The sequence below is a fragment of the Ascaphus truei genome, chromosome 7, assembly GCF_040206685.1.
Source record: "Ascaphus truei isolate aAscTru1 chromosome 7, aAscTru1.hap1, whole genome shotgun sequence".
Taxonomy (NCBI): domain Eukaryota; kingdom Metazoa; phylum Chordata; class Amphibia; order Anura; family Ascaphidae; genus Ascaphus; species Ascaphus truei.
The window spans coordinates 60,258,160-60,280,912 of record NC_134489.1 but is presented as its reverse complement, the minus strand read 5'-3'; the positions used below and the strand labels follow the sequence as shown (position 1 = coordinate 60,280,912).

General features: G+C 42.3%; 1 protein-coding gene and 3 non-coding genes across 4 annotated transcripts; all 4 read left to right on the top strand.

Annotated features, from left to right (window-relative positions):
* The first annotated feature begins 319 nt into the window (after nt 1–319).
* On the top strand, nt 320–16,982 carry NOP58 (NOP58 ribonucleoprotein). The gene is made up of 15 exons (XM_075608601.1): nt 320–579; nt 3,960–4,036; nt 4,630–4,682; nt 5,670–5,794; nt 8,286–8,422; nt 9,464–9,528; nt 10,120–10,254; nt 11,486–11,631; nt 12,059–12,185; nt 12,543–12,706; nt 13,099–13,233; nt 13,514–13,575; nt 14,162–14,310; nt 15,662–15,777; nt 16,605–16,982. Exons 1-15 carry the CDS (start codon nt 535–537, stop codon nt 16,653–16,655), a joined length of 1,587 nt encoding a protein of 528 aa, XP_075464716.1. The 5' UTR covers nt 320–534; the 3' UTR covers nt 16,656–16,982.
* On the top strand, nt 10,747–10,817 carry LOC142500364 (small nucleolar RNA SNORD11). Its single transcript, XR_012802923.1, has one exon. It is a non-coding gene; the product is annotated as a small nucleolar RNA SNORD11 (small nucleolar RNA).
* Nucleotides 12,324–12,404, top strand: LOC142500366 (small nucleolar RNA SNORD11B). Its single transcript, XR_012802925.1, has one exon. It is a non-coding gene; the product is annotated as a small nucleolar RNA SNORD11B (small nucleolar RNA).
* Nucleotides 13,277–13,355, top strand: LOC142500365 (small nucleolar RNA SNORD11). Its single transcript, XR_012802924.1, has one exon. It is a non-coding gene; the product is annotated as a small nucleolar RNA SNORD11 (small nucleolar RNA).
* Nucleotides 16,983–22,753: the final 5,771 nt, after the last annotated feature.

The window sequence follows — 22,753 nt, the reverse complement described above, 5'->3', positions numbered from 1 at the left end:
CGGGACGGAAAATGTCTGTTTAAAGGTTCCGCAGGCCAATAGGAAGCCACAACGTCACTCCATGCTGCTTCCTATTGGCCTGTGTGACGCGGGACCTATAAAACCTGCATGAGCTACCGGGCATGACCTACAGAGGTAAGTATCTTTGGGAGCAGACCCCGCATTCCCACATAGAGGAGACATATATACATAGATATCATTTTTTTGTAAGGTATAGCTCCTTTAATGGCTTTAGTGCGCCTGTGCACTGAACAGAGGCTGAGCCTGTGTGAGCTTGCGGAGCATGCGCAACAAGCAATGGATGAGCTAAACGTGTCAGTCCGTCGCGCATGCGCACCGATCAAATAATGGGCGCCTGTGTGAACTTGCCGTAGGGGAAAAGTTACTTTGACTTCAGAGAGTAGGCGGGGCGCAACGCAGGAAGTGGAGGAGCCAGCGTATGCTCTGTGGTGTCCGGCCGCGCACGTGTCGTTCGTTACTGCAGCGTGTGTTCCAGCGTCTTTCTCCGGCCTAGACCCGAGTCCCGGCCCCGCGATGCTGGTGCTGTTCGAAACTGCGGCGGGTTACGCCATCTTTAAGGTAAGGGGTCCCGGTCACAGGAAAGGCGGCGGCGGCTTCGGCCTAACCCTGGGAAGGGTAACCCACGTGGCGGGGAATTGCCAGTCCACATGGGCAGCTACAGTAGTATCCGCTAGGCCTTATACTAAGGAATTTTTTATATATATATATATATATATATATATATTTTTTTTTGCAGATGTGTGTAAATATATATTCTATTTAAATGTAAGTGTATCTCTGTGCATCTACATTTTTGTTTCTATGATATTTAAATAATTTTACACACGCACAAATGTAGACGGCTATATACATTTGTGTATTTATGTAGCCGTGTGTGATGCATGTATATATTCAATAAATATTATATAGGGTGCGTTCCGCCAACAAAATGTAAATGTTAAGGCAAAAAGGAGATGCAGTTGAAGTGCAACATTTTGAAAATTAACGAGTCTCTTGTATGAGCTGAAACGTTGCATTTACATTGCACGTGTTTGTATTTGGAGTGCATGAACCCTTTTTGTATACAGTATGTTTGAAAAGTGTTGTGCTAGCCCCTCTGGCCATGCAAGGGGTTAATTATATATTTCATAAGACAAAAATACTCAGTGCAACATCCAATGTGACAAAATAAATGGTTAAATATTTAAATGTTGGAAGGGTCATTTAGTTAAACCCTTTAGCCAAAGCATTATAAGCCATTTCACGCATGACCAGAATGCAGGTCCTAACACTACCTGTGAAAATTGTGTGTATATATTTACACATTGTATTACTTAACTACTGATTTGATTAACTGGTTCATGTGAATACAGCTCTATACATTGCTTAGGTAACAGGGTATGTCCAGCTGTACCTGTTTCTCCCCACATAGTGTATCTGCTATATAAACCTTGTTAAGATCCAGGCATTAGCAGGTTAATCTTTGGGCCCTTGACCCCCCCCCCCCTAAAGGTAGGTGGTGTCTTATGGCCTGTGTACAGCCCCTTGCAGGTGGTTACTGTCCATGAGCCCGCCCCTTCCAGAAGTTTTACGGCTGAGCTTAGACAGAACGCGATGCGACGTGCGCACGTCCATCGCAAATTTGGGTTGTGCGGTGGGAGTTTGCAAACTGAAAACTCCACTGGCGGCAAAGGGCAGCGTTGTCGCTGCGACATTTTGCCGGCACAACCCAAATTGGAATTTGGGGCTACAGACGGGTGAGGCGAGCTGGTTCAACAAATACAGGCGAACCAGCTCCGTGACGCATTTGTTACACGCTCCCAAACACCGCAAACTGACTCCTGGAGTTTGAGCAGAGATCGCTGGGCTGCAGGAGCGCACGGCGGGGGCCCGAACGCTAGCAAGCAGACGTAGCGCCCTGTCTGACCTAGCCCTAAGGGGGAGTAGGCTAAGGTTAGGGGGAGTTTCTCTGAGCTCCTCGAGGAGTGAGAGTGTCTTCCTCTCCACCTTGGAGAGGATGCAGGAGTGTGTCCCTCCCTGATCCCTGGCTAGGATGAAGGAGGGTGAGGTTATGGTGGGAACTGTGAGTCTGCCCCATTGCGGGGTGAGCTTGTTCACTTGGCTGGCTAGTCAAGACCACCTGGAGCAGTGGAAGTAAAGCACCGTCCAGAAGTCCTGGGGCGTATGTAGACGAGTATGCTGCTAAGCTGATTGATGCTGAATAAAGATCCTTCAAATATACCTCAGCCTAAGGTGTGAGTTCCTGGGCTGGGTGTAGATATGTGTGTAGTGATGGGGGCTGACGCCTACACTTGTGGGAGCCATCGCTACTGAGGGCGCTGATAACACCAAGATGAACCAGAATCCTGTAAGAGCCAGTCCAAGGCTTGCTCCGCCATACGCGCGCAGCACTTATAATTGGCTGTGGTTTGCCAGCCATTCTATACAAGGGCCGCGCGCACGGCAGTGAGCGTGGAGCCGGACGATCGTGGAGAAGACTCCAAAAATAATCTTTTCGCGCCGCTCAAAGTGTGTGTATGTATGTATGTATGTACGTACGTACATACGTACGTACGTATATTTATCAAAGTTGCACATGTTATGTTAATAAATTATTTATATTCACGTCCTTTTTTTTTTACATTTTTAAAATATTATATAATAAATTATTAACTTTCAAACAATCCATATACACACCCTGCGTGTCATAGTCTGTCGCTCACAGCACGGACCCGTACACACAAAGTGCGTCACGTGCACTAGCGTTCGCACACATGCGCCAACTATAGAACAAGCCTAAGGCCGAGTCCATGCTCCCTGCTGGCGCGCTGAGGCTCAGGGAAAGCGGGTGCTTTCCCTGGCCTCGCGGTTGCTTACCGCACGCACTCTCAGCAGGCCGTCAGGGGGCGGGCGCGTCACTGGCCGGGGGCGGGCCAGAGACGTCACGGAGCTGGTTCGCCCTCATTGGGCGAACCGCTCACGTGACCGGCCTGTCTCGCCGGCAAGCGGGGGAATTTTAAATTCCCCTAAGACCTGCGCTTCCGCAAGCGCGCAGGTGAGCCCCTACTAAAGCCGCTCTAATTGCGACTGTAGGGGCTCAGTGCTGAGCGGGAGCGCGCGTCAGCACGCTTCCGCAAGCAAGCAGCAAACATGGCCGAGGCCTAAGGCTGAGTCCCCGCTGGCACTGACCGAGCTCATTCTTGAGTCGTGACATCACCAACTCTTGCGTTCTGCTGTCCTGCAAAAAAAATTAAGCGGGGGCGTGGTTATGAAGAGAGGGGGCATGTCATTGGCTGGATCGGGCTGTGTGTGTGTCTCCATTATCTCCCTCCCCCTTCCAAAATGGCAATTGTGCAATAAAAAAAAACCTCTCTTCGCTCCCTTTCCACCTCTCTCCGCATTGGTCAGAATAGGGTGATGTGCCCTGCTCTCCGCTCCAAATACAAACTCTTTTGTCTCGCCAAGCCCCAAGCTTGGGAGAGCGTGCGTGCTCGCGTATGAGCTGAAGGAGGTAATATCACGGCCTACCTGTGCTTCAGACACCAAAATTAAATTAACAAACACACAATTAGTGTTAGGACCTGTGATTTTGTGGTCATGCCTAGAAGGGACTCACCGGCTTACAATGCTTTGGCCAAAGTGTTAAACTAAATGACCCTTTTATTGTGTGTGTGTGTGTGTGTGTGTGTGTTTCCCTGTGTATTTTTGCCAATGGATGTAGCACTGGGCTCTGTTTGTGTTTGTACCAAAATTAGATTGTAAGCTCTGAGACAGGGACTCTGTGCTGCGCTGTGTACACTGTTGGCACTATATAAGAAAATATATTATTGATTATCTATTTAAGAATTGTTCATTTATAAATCTGCCTCTTCACATTGAGATGCAATGATATTTTGCTCTGGTGGTGAAATGTCAAGTAACATTTGGCTTGATTCTAAGATGGCTGCCTTTCCCCTCAGGTTCTGGACGAGAAGAAGCTACAGGAAGTGGACAATATATGGAAGGAATTTGAAACCGTGGAAAAGGCCAATAAAGTGTAAGTATGGACCCACGGACATCTATACAGCCGAACACCTGTAGTTGATGATTAAGCACCTTTTGGGGTTCCCCAGAACTGAAATCAATGCGGTTAAGTTCCGGAGACCCTCTGCTTGAAACCTAATCCAGAGTACCTACATTCAAAGGTGTCCAAAAAAAATAAAAATTGTCACTCTTCTAGAAAATTTCACTCTGCTGTGTCTGCTGTAAGGTATTTGAAGTGTAACTATGCAATCTGTATGTTGTTGAATATACTATGCAGATTGTGCATGAAAAGTTTGAGCATGCAAACAGTGTCCAGCACGAGCTGTTTCTTTTGTACTTTGCATTTAAATTTGCTGCAATTCAGTCACTGCCTTGTAATCAGAACTACGTATCTTGAACAGCCAAATAAACATCAATTGAAGTGCAGGGTCCCAGCCAATGGATTAATCTTGAGTTTAGTGATTTTTGTAAATTTATTGTTAACATAATTTTGTACATTTTAATGGGCGCTTGTGAAGCTCTCTGGCAGCTGAGGATAATTGAAATTGTTAGTAATGTCTTGAGGATGTCATGATTAGTGTTTTTTTTTTTTGCTTTATTTTGTAGAGTGAAATTAAAACACTTTGAAAAGTTCCAGGATACAACCGAAGCCTTAGCAGGTAAGTGTCTTGTCGCGGCTTTCATTTGAAAGATGATCACTACCAATGTTTAGTCTCATCCCTTGCTCTGCTTGGTGTTGCTGGGTAAAGATGGGCTGAACACCGTGGGTGTTAAACAGTTGTGCAAAGTAATCGTTGGCGTTGGAGACCAATTCTCTTAATGATTGATTCTGTTGCCATTGATAGATTCTTGTTGAACTGAAACAATGATTTTGATTCAACGTTTCTTCACTACCTTTGAGACGACAGCAGTTTGATGTGAATGACCTTTCTAACACTTTATATTAGGTGGCCGAGTAGGGTCTCTGTATCACTATTACTAACTGGAGACCCTACACCCCCCTCTGCTCAATGAGTGTTATCTACTGGTAGTCGGATTACATAAAGCTTCTGGTTCAGACTTTCATTGCCTGTACAGAACATTTAACAGCTGTTTCTGCCCCTAAAAGGACCAGGATAGAGTTGGGCATTCAATTGGTGTCGTGGTATTAATGTCAAGTTAATTCATTTAAGAGCACTTCATTTGTAAGATTTGTTAAAACTAAATACCTTCCAAATAATTTTGGACATTTATTGTGGAAGCAACTGGCAAAGTATTTATTTCCCATTGAACAGATATTTATTACGATAATTGCCATAATATTGTCATTGTTTGGGGAAATTGGTATTGCCCAACCCAAGGGCTTGAAAACCTCACTCGTTCCTGTGACGGGTGGAGAATTGGGGATGACTCGTGGAGCTGAGACTGCTGCTGCAGGACCCGTGTTGGAAGCAGAGCTGTCAATCACTACTCTGCTTCCCGAAGTTTGCGCCACAATGCTTTGGACAGCACTATGCATTTTGACCCTTGTCCAACCCTATACTATTGCTAAATGTACAGCGCAGGAGAACATGACAGCATGTGTTACAGACCATTGTGATACAGTAAAGAGGAAGAGAGTCTATCAAACTTGCAACTAAGTATTGCCATGTCTCTTTTATCTGCAGCGTCCACTGCGTTGGTGGAGGGGAAAATTGGCAAAAACCTGAAGAAAGTCCTGAAAAAAATCGCTGCCAAAGAAGCCCATGAACAGCTTGCGATTGCAGACGCCAAACTTAGTGGCGTGATCAAGGTACAAGCGCAGCTTGTGACATCAACTACATACTTCGTTCTAAGTAGTGTTTAATACGACGTCCCACTTACATAACTTTTGAAACTTAAATTTTTCCCAGTTTGGTGACACATATTGCAAAAATCTTCTGGTTCAGAAAAAAAATCCATGCAGACTTTGTGAAAATCTTTCAAGCCTGCCCCAATCTATGTAACCTAAAATCCCTGTTTCCAATCTTACATTGTTTTGATTGTACTTGGGTATTTGCTACCTTATTAAATATGCTCAAAAGCAGCTGATCACACAACAGTTGGCCAAAAACTGACATTGAATCGGACCATATTGCCCTTCGACATAAATTGGAAAATCTGTTGGGTGCTTGTTATTGGGAAAGTAGTGTAATTGGCCGTTTTTTTTTTGTTTTGTTTTTTTGGACGACCTCTTAGATTCCAGCCTCTAACTGGGAAAATAGCTAATATGGCGGATGCTGGATTGCTGCCGTTCACAGGATTGAAATGAGCTTAAATCCTGTGTACGCTATTAATACAGTAGCTATGTGCGAGTGTTCGTGCTTACGCAGACAGCTACTGTGTTAACTGCTTACACAGGACCAAAAGGAGCGCATGCGTTCCTTTCAGGTCCTGATGTAAGCTATTAATACAGCAGCCGTCTGGCTACTGTGTTGCTGCCTAAGGCCGAGTCCATAGCAGGGGAGGCTGCGCTGAGCCGTGTGGACGCTCCGTGCTGAGCCCCTGCATACTCCATGAGGATGTCTTTAGAGGGGGCTCACGCGAGCGTCCGCAGGCGTGCTGAGGCCCTGGATTTTTCAGCCGACAGACAAGCTGTTTTTCAGAGCGCTGTCGGCTGAAAACATCCAACCAGCGCGGAGCAGCGTCAACCCTCATTGGGCGAACCGCTCACGTGACCCGCCCTGCAGTCCGGCAAAAATTTGAAATTTTGCTAAGGCTTCCGCACGCTTGCGTAAGCGAGCCCCTGCTAAAGCCGCTCTCATTGCGGCTGCAGGGGCTCAGTGCCGAGCGTAAGCGCGCCTCAGCACGGGTCAGCGCTTATGTCCGAGGCCTTACACAGGACAAGACTGCCAGCAGCAATATGTGCGGCGGCCGATTTTATGAAGAGGATTAACTTTCCAGTTTAACTTTATTGGGGGGGGGGAAACTTGTCTTTATAATCGGCAAAAAACGGTGATCCAAATAGTGGCAATCAGATTTTCTCCCTGGATTAACATCCTTCCCATGTTTACTTATTTGGTTTTATGACTGTATAACTTTTCTTTCTAAAATGTCCAACCTTTTTTTGATCATAGTTATTATATCTGCCTCAGTCTCCATATGTAATGAATGTCACATTTTAACTGCCCTTAATGTAAAGAACCCTTTTCTTTGTTGCTAGTGAAATCTCCTTTCCTTCAACTGTAAGGGATGACCCTGTGTCATTTTGTACTGCCCTTGGGATGAATAGTTCTTTTGAAAGCTCCTTGTGTTGTCCCTGAATATATTTGTGTATAGTTATCATATCCCCGATTAGATGCCTCTTTTCTAATGTAAAAAATCTAATTTAGCCTCATAAATCAGATTTTCTATTAATTTGATGGCTCTTCTCTGCACTTTTTCTAGTTCATAATGTCTCTCTTTTTTTTTTAAATTAATTTTTTTTTTTATAAATGGAGTGGTTCCCAAAACTGTACACCATATTCAAGGTGTGGTCTTCCTAATGCTTTATAGAGGTCCATAATTATGTTTACTTTTCTTTCATCCATTCCCCGTTTAATGCAAAATGAGATCTTATTTGCCTTTGCAGATACTACACGACATTGGGTCGACTAAGCCTGCTGTCTACAAGCATTCCTAAATCCTTCAAGGATTCACCTAATTTTGCCCCATTTCGTTTTAGTCGCCAAATCTATCCAATTCTTTTTGGTGAGAAATTACATCCTACCTTACACAATTTGGTGTCATCAGCAACAATTGAGACTTTGCTCTCTATGCCAACCTCAAGGTCCTTTAATAAAAAAGTTAAAAAGCAGGGGTTCCAGTACTGATCCTTGGGGTACTCCACTCACATCTTGGCTGAACCTGAAAAGGTTCCGTTTACAACAACTGTTTATCCCTCAACCAATTTTCAATCCAGGTGCTAATATTTTTGCAGTCCAATTTGCTTTATTTTGTACACTAACCTCTTCTGTGACAACGTATCAATAGCCTTTGCAAATAAGTAGAACCTCAGGTCTGTAGCCCCGCCTCCTCAATGCTAGCAAAGGTCTGCTGGGTATGATGTGCACACATCGCCCAGCAGACTGACACGCGGACGCACGCCCTCCACCTCCTGTCTCTGGCACCCTGAACGAGGCCTTAGTCTATGCCGACTATTACTAATTGTGTTATCCATTAGGTATTCCTGAGTATTCTCATTGAGGGTGCTGATGGGATACAAGGTGATGCTTCAATACAGAGCAATAACTGCTAACCCTATTGCTCTTTAATCATCCCTACAGGACAAAGTGAACATGAGCTGTATCCACAGCCCCATGGTCACAGAGCTGATGAGAGGCATTCGTAATCAGATGGACGGGCTCATCACAGGCCTTTCATCCCGTGAAATGGCTGCTATGTCTCTTGGCTTGGCCCACAGGTGTGTGACTTTGTAAAGCTCCTCTTTGGATCTTCACTCCTCTACACTTTTCATCACGATGGAAATACACTACACACGGCCCCTGTCGTCTTGGCACTTGCTAATGACCAAAACCCTACATTAGCTGCTTCTCTGATTATTAATGCAAGAGATTACCTACCGGCATGCAGCAAACGATGGTGGTGGGCATGCTCCTTCCTTTATAGGTGCCAATAAGTGTTGCTATATATAGAGTCTTGTGCTTTCACCCTGTAGAACTCTCTTCTAATGGATGTTGACTGGTCCATAAATGGATACTGGCAGCATGGACCCAAATACAATTTATGCCGTGAACCAAAACACGGATCCCAGTACTGGAGGCAGGGAGTGGGTTATACTATGTGCTATTGTCTTCCAGTATTTGCTCTTGTAGAAAACAATGCTGGATTTGATGGGCAATTCTTATGTTAAACTCCTAGCCCCTTTCCAGTTGCTCTTCTGTTGCCAATAATTGATACTCTGAATTGAACACCCATGATTTAGTTCAACATTTCTGCACTACCACTGAGGCAACAGACATGTTTGCGGTCACAAGTTAACCAGCATTTCTGGCACCCCTATGTATATTATACAGAGCTGCTAGTGTCCTGCTCAACTATATGCACACAACTGATTGAGTTATAGATGCAGATTGGTAAGGATATATTTTTAAGTGGCTGCAACGTTAGGAAGGGAGTCTAAGATTCTGTGCCTTTTTACCTGTATAAAAGACGTCTGTCTGTCCTGTCTGTCTGTCTGTCTCAGTAGATTAAAGTTCAACAAGTAAATATTTCTGGTTGGAGCACAGCAGTGTTGCACCTGCCCTGTTTTGATACAGTGCATAACACTTGCTCCTAATTGAGAACCAGTGTTTTGCTTTTTAGTTTGCACTTCACTTGATACAATATTGGGGTATTCCTCTTATTGTTTAAACTTTGGCATGTTCCTGTTGTACAGTTATAGTAATGATGGTGTGAGTGTGCAGGATGTATATTTGAACTTGCCTGTATTGTCTCTTTGCAGTCTCTCTCGCTACAAGCTGAAGTTCAGCCCCGATAAAGTGGACACCATGATTGTTCAAGCCATCTGTAAGTAAACGGTTATTTTGGCCTTTTAGCCATGTCACTAATGGCACAGTTCCACTGAGCAACACACACCAGTATTGAAATCCCTCAACTTGTCAGCCTTATCCACCATCCCACACATTTTTGTGTATTGAGATTATTTTTTTTGCTTTGCAAAGCTACGCCACAACTCTTAACTCTGAAACCTGCAGCAACAAATACACACAATGTTCTGCTTCCGTTAGGGACTTGTACTGTATAACCCTGCTCATTTAATGTTACCATGTATTTGTCATCATAACTCTGTGCCCAGGACATACTTGAAAATGAGAGGTAACTCTCAATGTATTACTTCCTGGTAAAACAATTTTATAAATAAATTATACTGTTCCAAACATGCAGTCATTAATTGTAGGTACTTCAAAAGCAATTTAAGAGGACACGAAAATGGTTTATAGCAGAGTTTCTGCCAATTGGGAATTTGTAGTGCATATCACAATTCCTTAATACAAAAGACGGTATCTATACCATAAACCTTTATTGCCAGGGTTGCATGTGTTGAGTTGACTGCATGAGCGGATTTGATTTTTAAGACCTGTGTTCTCCTGTCTCAAGCGCTTCTGGACGATCTGGACAAAGAGCTGAACAATTACGTCATGCGCTGCAGGGAATGGTACGGGTGGCACTTCCCCGAGCTGGGCAAGATCATCACCGATAACCTGGCCTACTGCAAGTGCGTGCGCGCTGTGGGTGAGTATCGGATGGTCTGAATGTATGCTAGGGCGGAATAAACTGCTGTCAAGGTGTTTGTAGGGAGGGGCAAAATGGGGTCCCATCTTCAATTATTTAAACCTGAATTTGGGGAGAGACTCGTAACGTGGGAAATCGGTGCAGAATGCTGCAGGAATGCAGTCCCTTCCTCAAGTACAAATCGGGATCTGCATGAGACTGGGCTAATACCATGAAACCAGTGTTCCCTTTTGCTAGCAGCATTTTAGAAGCTGTTGTATTGGTGTATTTAAGTAAAATGTAGAATAGTGATACTTGGAGAGTTAATCATTAAACTGAGATGGGTCTCATTGGGGTGCAATTGCTTGGAAACTCCAATTGAAGTAATTTGAGTTTCCGTGCGATAGTGCCGTGATTGGCTCTATTGCAGTTTCATGAATAAACGTCCATAGTGTTCATGTTTACAAGTTAGCAGAACGATTGCAATTTTGAAGAGAACACAAAATATGGTCAGTGATGATGATTTTTATCTAATTGCCTGATACTTCCATGAAGGCAATTTTAGTCACTACCTCATCTGAGACCTAATGTGTGTTAAACCTGAGCATTTACCTTGTATGAAATGTATTATATAGCAGCGAAGAGAGAGAACCAGCAGCCTTGCTTACTCCAATATACACCTGTGCCTCTGGTACCGGACTGTAAGGAGTTAATTGTTTTTTAATTTAATGCATATGCAGTGTTCAAAATGCTAGCTCCTTCTAACCCTGGATAATGGACCATAACTCAGACTGACACCTATAACGGAGATTTGCATGTGTAAAAAAAAAAATGTGCACATCCCAGCTTATGCTTTTACTTAAAATCACGTAATTTTAAGGCTCCCACGGTGCAGTGCCATAGAGGTGAGAAACGATAAGTGTTACCAAGGCTTAAACTCAGTTGCCCGGGACATCAGGGAAAATTGGAGGCGACTTGTAGAGCTAAAAGAGTGTGGCTGCGGCAGAGCTTCTTCGGAAGCAAAGCTGTCAATCAGTAGTCTGCTTTCTGAAGTCTCGCCCCACAATGCCTTGCAAGCAGACTGGTGATTGACAGCTCCACTTCTGAAAAGGTTCTGCGGCGGCTTCGGTCTTGAGTATTTCCCAGATTACGCAGTGATACAGAAGGTATGGCGTTTGCCTTGCTCTGCTGTGCAATGTTGGGGTGGAAGACAGTTTGTGAAACGCTGCTCATATTCCACCTCGCCCGTTAGGTGACAGAACAAACTTTTCCACATTTGACCTGTCTGGGATTCTCCCCGAGGAAGTGGACGCGGATGTTAAGGCTGCTGCGGAGATCTCTATGGGTACCGAGGTATCTGAAGAAGATATCACCAACATCCTGCACCTGTGTGACCAGGTGAGAGGCAGACACACCCCGTGCACTGAGAGCAACAAATCCCACGGGCTCTGTCTTCATCATCTACATTAAAATCTAGAGATGGAGAAACACCAGATACATTAAAAACCTAAATTGGGTCATTACATCATGCGTTTCTACGCTTTTTTTTTTTTTTTTTTTAGTAAACATTTTATTTGTATTGGTGCAGTCATTGAAGTGGGAGACCTCCGTTTCTGTCGGGTGCCAGCTTGCGCACTGAAAAAAAATTAGATTGTAAATTTTTGTGCCTTATCAACTACTGTGGGTGCCCCCACACACTGGCATCTCTAAGAAAGTCACCGTATGTGGGGTATGCATGGTGGACATCTTTAAAGTAGCTTTGTTTAGTGCTGTTGATGCTTCCCAGTGTTGTCCCAAGTGACTTTCTACTCCTGTTTCTCTCCAGGTTATAGAGATCACAGAATACAGGGCACAGCTGTATGACTACCTGAAGAACAGAATGATGGCCATCGCACCCAACCTCACAGTGCTGGTGGGAGAGCTAGTTGGTGCCAGACTTATCGCTCATGCAGGTGAGTCTTCCTAATGCTGTGTGCCACGTGGCAGCTTTACCTCAATATTCTACATTGGTTCCATTTGAGAGTCTGAAGATCCAGCTTTCATTGTCAGGGGGCTGCAACGTGGCCCGCAGATGTGTGAAGTAAGAGTGATATGGTCAATGATGATGATTGCATTTAATTGCCTGATACCTTATGAGGGCAATTTTAGTCACTACCTCATCTGAGATCACCTGTTACTGTTCAAAATGCCACTGTATTTGTTCACACAACCTTGTTAAAAACCAATTTTTAAGGAGATTGTTCAATGTATGAATATGTATCTGACCTAAATGTTGTGCTTTAATTGTGTACGCTTATACCTGTTACTAGGTTCTCTGTTGAACTTGGCGAAGCACCCCGCTTCCACAGTGCAGATTTTGGGTGCAGAGAAAGCTCTCTTCAGAGCCTTGAAAGCCAGGAGTGACACTCCCAAGTATGGTCTCATTTACCATGCTTCGCTGGTTGGACAAAGTACCCCCAAAAACAAAGGCAAGGTGAGTCACGCAGGCACATACTTGGTGTCTCCCTTTTTCTGTCTGAACACGGACTAGAGTTTTTCCATATGGCTTTTGGGAATATGACCGGAGAGACCAGCAAATCGGCCACTGACGATGGTGATGTTGTGACTTCCCGATTTACCTTGGGAATGCATTGCATGCCTTTCTAGCAGTGCAGGAGTTTTTGGTCTCTTTCTCTCCCCCTCCCACTTTGACATTGAACAATGGTAGATGAACATGTTGGGCTTTTTTTCCCAACCTAAACTACTACGTCCCTATTTTACGTATTACATGGGCGAGAGAATGTGTGGGTAAGTGCTCACGGTTTTGCATAGTCTGTAAATGTTCCACAGTTCACATTGCTCTTCTAACCAGTTCCCTCCTTCCAGATCTCCCGCATGTTAGCAGCCAAGGCGTCTCTGGCCATCCGATACGATGCCCTTGGGGAGGACACCAACACAGAGATGGGTATAGAGAGCAGAGCAAAACTGGAGGTGCGCCTTCGGCACCTGGAAGAAAAAGGGGTACGTACATCTAGGTGCTGTGTGCACGGAGGCTACAGCGTATGGGTCTGTGATGATGACTTACCTTTGATTGCCTGATATCTCTATGAGGGCAATATCAGTCACTACCTCATCTGAGACCCAGGAGAACAGAAACGCTGTTGCTCTACAGAACCATTCATTGTGTATTCTTGATTCATATAATCGAGCTGTTGGTTCAGACACTGGGAGATTTAAGGAGTTGGTGCCTCTTTCTTTGAAGGCTTAATCACAATGCAATCCCTTCTCGTTCTCTTACCAGCTGAAAAGAATCAGTGGCACTGGGAAGGCATTGGCCAGAGCAGACAAGTATCAGCACAAGAGGTAAGGGTTTGTCTTGTGCTTAAAGTGTGATTGTACTATGGGGTACCCAGAGTACCCACATTTTTTTGTTTATTTCCAAGTGTACATGTCTACTTTCTTTGTAAGATGTTTGGACTATTATCTAGCGTAATTGCGTAAACCTTTCTAATACACAGTTTGCAAAGAGCTTTTCTCTAATGTTTACTAAATGCAGATTTTATTAACATCAAGCACATACCACTACTTTGGTTTAAGCCACGTTGACCACGGACTTCTTCTGTATCATCTATTAGAGATTCTCCAATATATATTTTTTATATATATTTCTCTAAATGAATTGGAACCAGGAAACTCTGTATGGACTTAGCCGTAGACACTGTTTGTAGTCTGTAGTTTTGTGTTTTATTGCCTGGCGATATGTATAGAATTAGAAACCCTCTGTGCTTCCATTCTTAGTAGCTATTCCAACTGGTGTTCATTTGGTTTGGTGAATACGGGTGGGGGGGAGTACTGTTTAGAACCTGGGGTGGACCTTAAAGCCTGAGCCCAGTGTCTTGCTCTGATGGGTTTGTGGCCTTCTCTGCTCACCCCAGTCTCTGATTTACAGTGAGGTGAGGACCTACGATCCATCTGGAGACTCAACGCTGCCATCTATCCCCAAGAAGCGCAAGTTTGAGGAGGTGGAGCAGGAGGAAGAAGAGAAACCTGTGGTCAAAGTGAAGAAAGCGAAAAAACCCAAACTTCAAGAAGTAGAAGGTCAGTTATAAAGATTAACGCAATACACAGTCGATGCAGGTATATTATCGTTGGACAGTGCGATCTTCTGTTTCCTCTTTGCCTGGTTTAAAGCACCATTTGCTATTTAAGGCTGAACAGTAATACTATATTTTGGCAAAGAAATGCATTTGTGTAAGTACAATAAATAACTTGGCATTAAGTGCGGAAGTGTCGGTAAAAGGTACTCCTTTCTTCCCACGCTGTATCAACACTATTCCTAATTTGAGTCAAAGGTTCCCATGCACAAAACTAGCCCTGGGTATACTTGATATCACTATACCTTAGTAGCGCATGTTGAAATAGGATTTGGGCTGTCTTCTTGGTTTAAGATGGTGTGCAAATATCTGTTTGTTTGACCCGAAAATCTAAAGCAGTGTTTTTCAACCAGTGTTTCCTAGGAAATCTTGCTTTCCCTGGGTATCCCTAAAGGGGTTCCCTGCAATTTTCAAGTCATTTGAAAATTGTACCTAACACAGCACAATTTACACTGTCTGATCTCGGACGTGCTATTAGAGAGGGTTGGGGTTCCTTAGTCTACGGCCCCAGTCCTCCCTAATGCACGCGCGCCTTGCTGCATGATGGCGTGTGCAGTGTCTATAGATGCGGTCTGTAGGGGAGCGTTGGGGCGTGGCCATGAGGGGGCATATCTTCCCTGCTATTGGCTGCGCGTGACCGCGACCCGGGAAGACAAAATTCTTGTCTTCCCTGCCAGCGTACGCGTCACAGCGCTGTGTGCACCCACACACACAGCCACTGGGGCCTACCCCATAGAGGGCTGAGGTGTGTGGCGCGCACGCCACCGTGACCACTGGGGGCTCAGCCTAACAAACGCGCGTCCGAGGTCAGATGCAATTAGAAAGGGTTGGGGTTCCTTACAATGCATCTGATCTGAGGCACAGTATGAGAGGGTTGGGGTTCCTTACAATGCATCTGATCTGAGGCACAGTATGAGAGGGTTGGGGTTCCTTACAATGCATCTGATCTGAGGCACAGTATGAGAGGGTTGGGGTTCCTTACAATGCATCTGATCTCAGGCACAGTATGAGAGGGTTGGGGTTCCTTACAATGCATCTGATCTCAGGCACAGTATAAGAGAGGGTTGGAGTTCCTCAGAATTTCACAATATAATTATAGAATTCCCTAACCAAAAAAAGTTTAACACTGCTCAAAAGTGTAAAGGTGGAAATTTAGCAGCATATCCACATTCGGGCATAAATCCCTACACAATGCAGTCTATTGGAAAATTATGTGTTTCATCTGTTTTAATGTGTGTTTATTTGTGTGTCACTGAGTATTTTTAACTTAAGATGCTTTTTCTACCCCTTTTCAGAAGAGCCGGCAGAAACCGAGGAACCCGTGAAGAAAAAGAAAAGAAAAGAGAAAAGGATAAAAGTGGAGGTTGAGGAGGAGGAAGAGGAAGAGCCTTCAACCAGCACCGCAGCCGAGGTGAGAATTCGGCAGCACTTAATGTTGGTGCAGGGCAGGTCTGGCAGCAAAATAAATACCTTTTATATGGAGATGTAGTTGATCAGAATGTTCATTCTGGTGGGGAATGTGATACTTTGCACTAACGCTGCCATGGAGTCCTGTGGAAACTGTTCTTCCAGATTAACATATCCCATTAACTCTATATTGCTCTTAGCGGTGCAAATGTCTTAAAGTGTGTTTTTGATATTTTTCACTCAAAAAAAATGTAGCTTTAAAGTGAAATTTGTCATGAAAGGCTGTATGGTTTGAAAATGAGTGACATTATAATCATTTTTGACAAGTGTTTGCTAAAAATATCATTTGTCCAAAATGGTAGTATAGAAAGGGCCAATGCAGATTAAACATTAATCTTTGAATCTTGTCCCAAATTTGCAGATTTATGCAAAAAAATCAGCACATTTCACTTGGTTTGCAAACTGGTGAAAAATGTCACATCCCTAGTCTATAGATACTTTAGGCCAGGTTATTGGGAGAAAAATACACAGATCAATCTTTAAAAATAAATAAATACTTGTGTAAATTGCAGTGTTTCATTTGCTAATGCCAGAACGTGTGTACAACTGGTGGTTTGTTTGGGGTATTTCTGTAAAGCTGCAGAAGATGGCAAGTGTTTTTTTTTTTGTATTTCTGCAATCATCTGCTCGGTTGTCCTGGCAGAAAAGGCAATACAGCATCTTTTTGTTTTGTATCCTGAGGAATCGAAACTATCCCCGGAGTCTGAATCATTTCAGTCTGCACCAAGAACTCTTCCTGAGACCTTTTTTTTTCTTTGTTTTTCTCAACAGACTCCCAAGAAGAAGAAGAAGAAAAAGAAGGTGAAAGAGGAAGAAGATTAGGGGGAGAAAAAAGGACTTGAACAGTTGAACCATGCGACCCTATTCAGTGCTGGTGAGGCACCCCTCCCAGCAATGAAGGGATCTAGAAACCACCCCAGAATTAAGAATGCACCTTTCTAAAGGTTTTGGAAAGGTGGTAGAAGACTTGAGGTTTATTCATTTCCAGGCCGTGTCCATACTGGACAAGACGTCAAAGTCTGTATTTCTTTTAATTTCTTAAATGTAGGCTTAATCTTTACATTGTGTGTATTGAACATATTTACCTCTAAACATTGGATATTTTCCTCACTTTCATCAGATGTACTTTTATAAAAAGAACAAACTGTTTTTATTTTGTTTCCTTTGTGGTGAAAAGTCATAATTGGGAGGTGGTGGTTCAGTAAAGCTCTGCATCTAGGATATGGATAAAAACCCTTTTAGTGTTACTGAATACATCAATTATGCTCACAAAACATAAACCCAGACCAAAAACAATCAAAGGATAAGACTGCTGCCAGTGACCATATCCTGCTTAATCTAATTGTTGGTGGCATTTGGATTGTCTGATCCCAGTTTGCATACAATAACAACTGTTCATTAATCAATTTGATAATACACAAATACATTGATTTATGCAAAGTCAATCCCTAATAAAATAACATTAAACACAGAAGATAATTTTTGGGGTACTGTGGGTCTCCTTGCCCGAAGAACTTACCATCTAATTTTTGGCAAATCAAGCTGCAGCTCTACATGCCAGAAGTGGTCTTAGAAATTTCTGATTTGTGTTCAACGTTGGTCATTACAGCTGGTCCACTTACATGAAGGATTACCCATAGGTGCACGGTCATCATTCACCATCATTGAATTCACCACACAGGTGCTGCACATAAGATTTATATGCACATATTCCAGTGTTCTCTACTCCTGACCATAGTGAAGCAGTGTGGAAGAGCACCGGATTTTATTTGTGGCAGAGGGACAAAGGAAGGTGTCTTCCTCCCCTCGTATGAAATTTCTTGTGAAACCCTGTATTCCTTGAAATACTTTAACATACTGTAATCCTAAAGTCTTCCTTTTTTTGTTCCATTATATTTGAATCCTATCAAGAAGATAGGTTGGATCAGTCTGGCAATTGATTTGATCCTCACACGGGGGAGCGTTGTCCTGTGAATGGTTCGTCTCTTCCTGTGTATTTACAAAATGTACATGGTCCAAACTAGCGAGTCACTAATTCTGTTTTATATAGTGAAGGCCACCTACTAAAGTTTCTGGTAGCCAAAGTGAAGTACTCAATAGCTTGACCTTTTCTGGATCACAAAACATTATTTAGATTAGGGTCCCATCCTCTGGTGTACAAGGGGATCCTGCAAAAGTGGTAGTTAACACCCCTGTGACTTGTCCTAAGCCTAGTGAACATAGGAACATGTAGAAAATACTATTTTTTATCAAACATTGTATTTGTGCCTTTTAATTTGCATGAATGCTAGATTTTAAAGTACACCAGTAAATGGGATGCTCTGTTCATGGTAATCCTAGAGATACTAACCAATCTGAAATACTTCCATCAAAGAATGGCAGTGACCAATTTTTTTTTTTTTTTTTTAATATATATAACCTTTTTCCTGAAATTAATAGCAAGGTGTGAGTTACAGCCACATGATTGCACACTAGTGTATTTGAAAAATAAGTTCTGGTTGGTCAAAATAACAATAATTATTCAGAACAGTGATTATTGATATGTAGCAGACAGGCAGAGGTTATGGTAGGACCAGAAGTAAAGAAGTATATGGGTGTATATGGTGTGTAGGTACAGTATTCTAGTGTTTGTATGTTTTCTGTTCCTGTATATTGTCAAAAGAACGACCTGGTTGAGGGTAACTACTAATTATAGACTCACTTTGTAATCTATATGCTTTGGTCTCTGCAATAAGGACATTTATTTTTAGTATCTCAAGACCTAAGCATGTGGGTAGCCCCCCCCCCACCCCCCCCTGACCAAACGTTTTTCTGTTATTCAACACTAAACCTTATTCTGATATTTGTACTTCAAATCTGGTTTCGTGGAAGTACTCAAACCAAAGACGTACAATAACCCCAAATGTCTCTTAATTCCTATATTAAAACCAAGTATTTATTTTTCACAAGTGTCCGTCTATCACTATCCAAGCTTTTTGCTACCCAGCCATGTTCTACATCAATGGAAAGCTTTTCCAAGAAAAAAATATTATTCCAATGCCCTTTGCTGGGAGTCGAAAACTTACATTTTAAAATCGGTACTTAATTATTATTAAATGCTACAAACAGGCTGTTTTACAGTGCCAGTAGAGTTTAAATTTGCTTTTGTTAGCGGCCACTACTGTCAATTTTTGTAATGGATGTTCTTTCAGCAACTTTGATTGTAGTAAATCTCGATGTTTTAAATGTATATGTGCAAGGGCCTTATTGTATGTGCTGCAAAGTGGCCAATTGCACCGTTGATAGCCGAAAACACCACTTAACTTTAATGTTTAATAACTGATAATCCACTTCCCTCCTAGGACCCAACTGTACTATTAAAGATTGCAATATCACTGTTGACTAACAATAAAAAAAAAGTATAAAATAAATTGTATATATTACAATAATACTCTAACATTAGAATTAAAACTAGAAATAAATCATGCATGATAAAAAGGAAAACAAAAATATCTGAAAGATAAACCGGAGTATATATTTTTTTTTTACACTCACAATCCAATAAATGAGTTTGAATGTTTTCTTTCTCCAGTTAGCTAAGAAATTCTCCCTGCAAGCCTTCCTCTTCTATCAACGTATAGTATTGATAGCAACTCTGACTTTAGTTCTTTTATCCTTGGAATATTTAGTTTTAATCCAATACCTGAAAATATTTTTTTTGCTTCAGCAATTTATGAATAGTACCACTTGTGGGAATCTGTATTCCTACTCTATTCTTCCCACTCTCGGTTCTCACCGTAAAACACCGACTGCTCCCTATTGGCTGCTATTACTGTGTGATCCAGCTGATCCAGGGCAGCCAATATGGAGAATCAATAGACAACACAATTTCCCATTGAGAAAATGGAAGATTTAAAGCATAAGCAGGTCTGTGTACGGTGCAAAAGATGAAGGGTTAACAGATGTGGATAACCTGACTACTGCATAAAATATTACTTGCAAATGTATCATGGTTTTATCAACATGCAAAGAGAAGAGCAAAAAATGTGTACAGGTGGATAAGTGGAAGAAAGAAAGATTTCTATGTAAACAGAGCCGAGGCTGCAAATAAAGCGTTTAGCAAGTTAACATTAATTAATTATGATTTAACCGCACACTGCTAGCACATAGACTATTGAACATGTATGAAATTGTTAGGTGGTGTTGACAAAAATAAATGCTTTATACAACATGAACTTGCTTCAGAGATCTGGGAAACTAAACCAATATCTCCTGTTAATGCTTTAAAATTTACAATATTTGCAAGAGAATCTTGGGGTTTCTTTCAGGACTTATACGGCCATTTAAACTTTGTAATACACTTTAATCATCTTTCCGCAAACAGAAAAGGCATGTTACACATAAAGGTATTTGCTGTGAATGTCATTCAAGCACACACAATGTTGAATTCATATAGCTACAGTGCAATAATTGATAGGTGTAATGTGTACAAAGCTTCTGAAACCTCATGATTCTCTTCATGTTATTTACTGACAAAACAGATGAAGTGAAGACCTCTATTCAATATCACATAAAGGACTTTTAGGACGTTAAAAGGTATTACAATCTATGACAAATTTAAGCCACATACATGTTTAATGTACCGCTGGCTCAACAATAGTGTTATTGGATTTGTGTTGATACTGAAATGTCGCTGAGCCCTTTTCTGTATCTACAGCTTCAGGAATATGAACCACGCTGCATCCAACCCATTTGAATTGCAGCAATTTAGCGTTTTGTTAGAGGATTATAAATTAAGTATACAGGTTAGTCTTCAGGGAGCCAGCATGTGGCGATAAAGAATGATTAACTGGTACACATCTAAAATGTACATATTGTACTGTATGTCTCAAAGTCTGGAGGCTTACAACGGGGAAAATTAAAAATTAAATAATGAAATGGTAAGACATCCACTCATAAATGAGTTACTTGTTTGTAATGCTCAAAAGGTTAATTCACGGGTCTTCTGTTGTGCTTTGGGTCAGTTAATTTATATATATATTATATATATATATATAGCGCCCACAGTGTACAGTGCTATATAAAAGAATACAATACAAGTAATTGTAATAAGTGCAACAAATAAAATCAAACAATATTGAAGGGAAATCCCTGCCCCGAAGAGCTTACAATCTAAGTGGAATGTTGGGAGAGTTACAGAGACAACAGGTGAGGGAGTAAGTGCAGTAAATGGCAGTCATTGGCTGGGAGTGTGGAGTTGGAGTATGGTTGGATGACAGTGGGATTGGAACCGTAGCCGTGAGATTTGGGCATAGAAATGTTTCATTTAGCAGGAGAGTTTTAAGGTTCACTTTAAAGGTGGGGAGAGACGGTGCTTATACCGACTTCCACAGGTAAGGGGCAGTGAAATAAAAAGGTGTAAAGCGAGACAGGGTTGTAGAGATGAAAGGGGTGTTAAGGAGACAGTTTTTTGCAGATCGCAGGAGACGTGCAGGGGCATAGTGAGATTAAAGCTGATATGTAAGGAGGCGCAGATGATTGGAGAGCCTTGAAGGTAAGGAGGAGAACTTTGTGGGTGATCCGAAACTTGATGGGAAGCCAGGAGAAGAGGTATTTAAGGAGGAGATGAGCAGGGACTGTTCTGAGAGAAAGTGAAATTATTCTAGAAACAGCATTTTGGATAGATTGCAAATTAAAAAGTTGCAAGACAGCGAGGCCTGTTTGCAGTATGTTACAATATTCCAAATGGGAGAGGATAAGGGCATGCATTAGTTTTACTAGTAGATTGACAGAGGAAAGGGTGGATCTTGGCAATATTACAGAGGAAAAATTGACAGGTTTTAGTCATGGTGTCAATGTAGAAGGAAAGAGAGGAGTTAAATATCACATCTAGGTAACGTGCTGTGTTGTGACAGGATAGATGGCAGTGGTATGGTGAGGGAAAATTGGTATATGAAGTCGGTTTAGGAGGAAATATGAGCAGCTAAGTTTTAGACATCGTAAGTTTAAGATGGCAGAGCACCATCCATGAGAATATAGCCAGGAGGCAATCACAGAGTTGGGAATGGATTGCAGGTGTGAGGTTGGAGGTGGATATAGCTGTGTATTGTCTGCATACAGAGAATACCTAAAACCAAAGGAGTTGATAGTGTGTAGAGAAAGAAAATTAGAGATCCCAGAACAGAGACCTGAGGTACACCAACAGACAGATCGACAGGAGACAAAGACATGTTAGCAATAGAAAATGTGTGATGGGAGAGGTATGATGAGAACCCAGATAGAACTTGATTATGGATGCAAAGACAGAGTGTAGAATATGGAGGAAAAGAATAATCAACAATATCAAAGGCACCAATTTGCCCTGTATGCATCAGCTAGTGATTTGGATATCGTCAAAGGAAGGTAAGAGTTACATGAAGCACAGATGTGTGTATCTGCGAGTCGCTTTTTCTTCTTTCAATCTGCGTACAAACCAAATCTGCAAAGTTTAACCCCTTTGCTTCCAGAGAGCCCAGGAAGCATTGCTTTGGGCTGAAGGAGCTCAGTGGTAACATCACTAACTTTGAAGCAGGTGAACCTCATTCAAATCCTAGTGTCAGCTCCTTGTGACCTCGAGCATGTCACACTTCCTCTGCCTCAGGCACTACAATTTTGATTGTGAGCTCTATGGGACAGGTGCATATTGGCTCTTTTTCTACAAACTGCGGTAGCATGGAAAGCCCTATTGACTGAAATTAGACTTTTTGTGAAATTGTGAACAAAGAATCCCTAATGCACATCTAATATGACAAAATATTTGATTAATTTCTGTTTTTCTACTCATACGTATGGGTTATTTAGTTCAATCTTTGATCAAAACATAACCCTGCACCAACATCAAAGTTAGAACCTTTCAGCAGGTACCTACACTACTCATTTGTTATTGTATCATTTGTATTTCC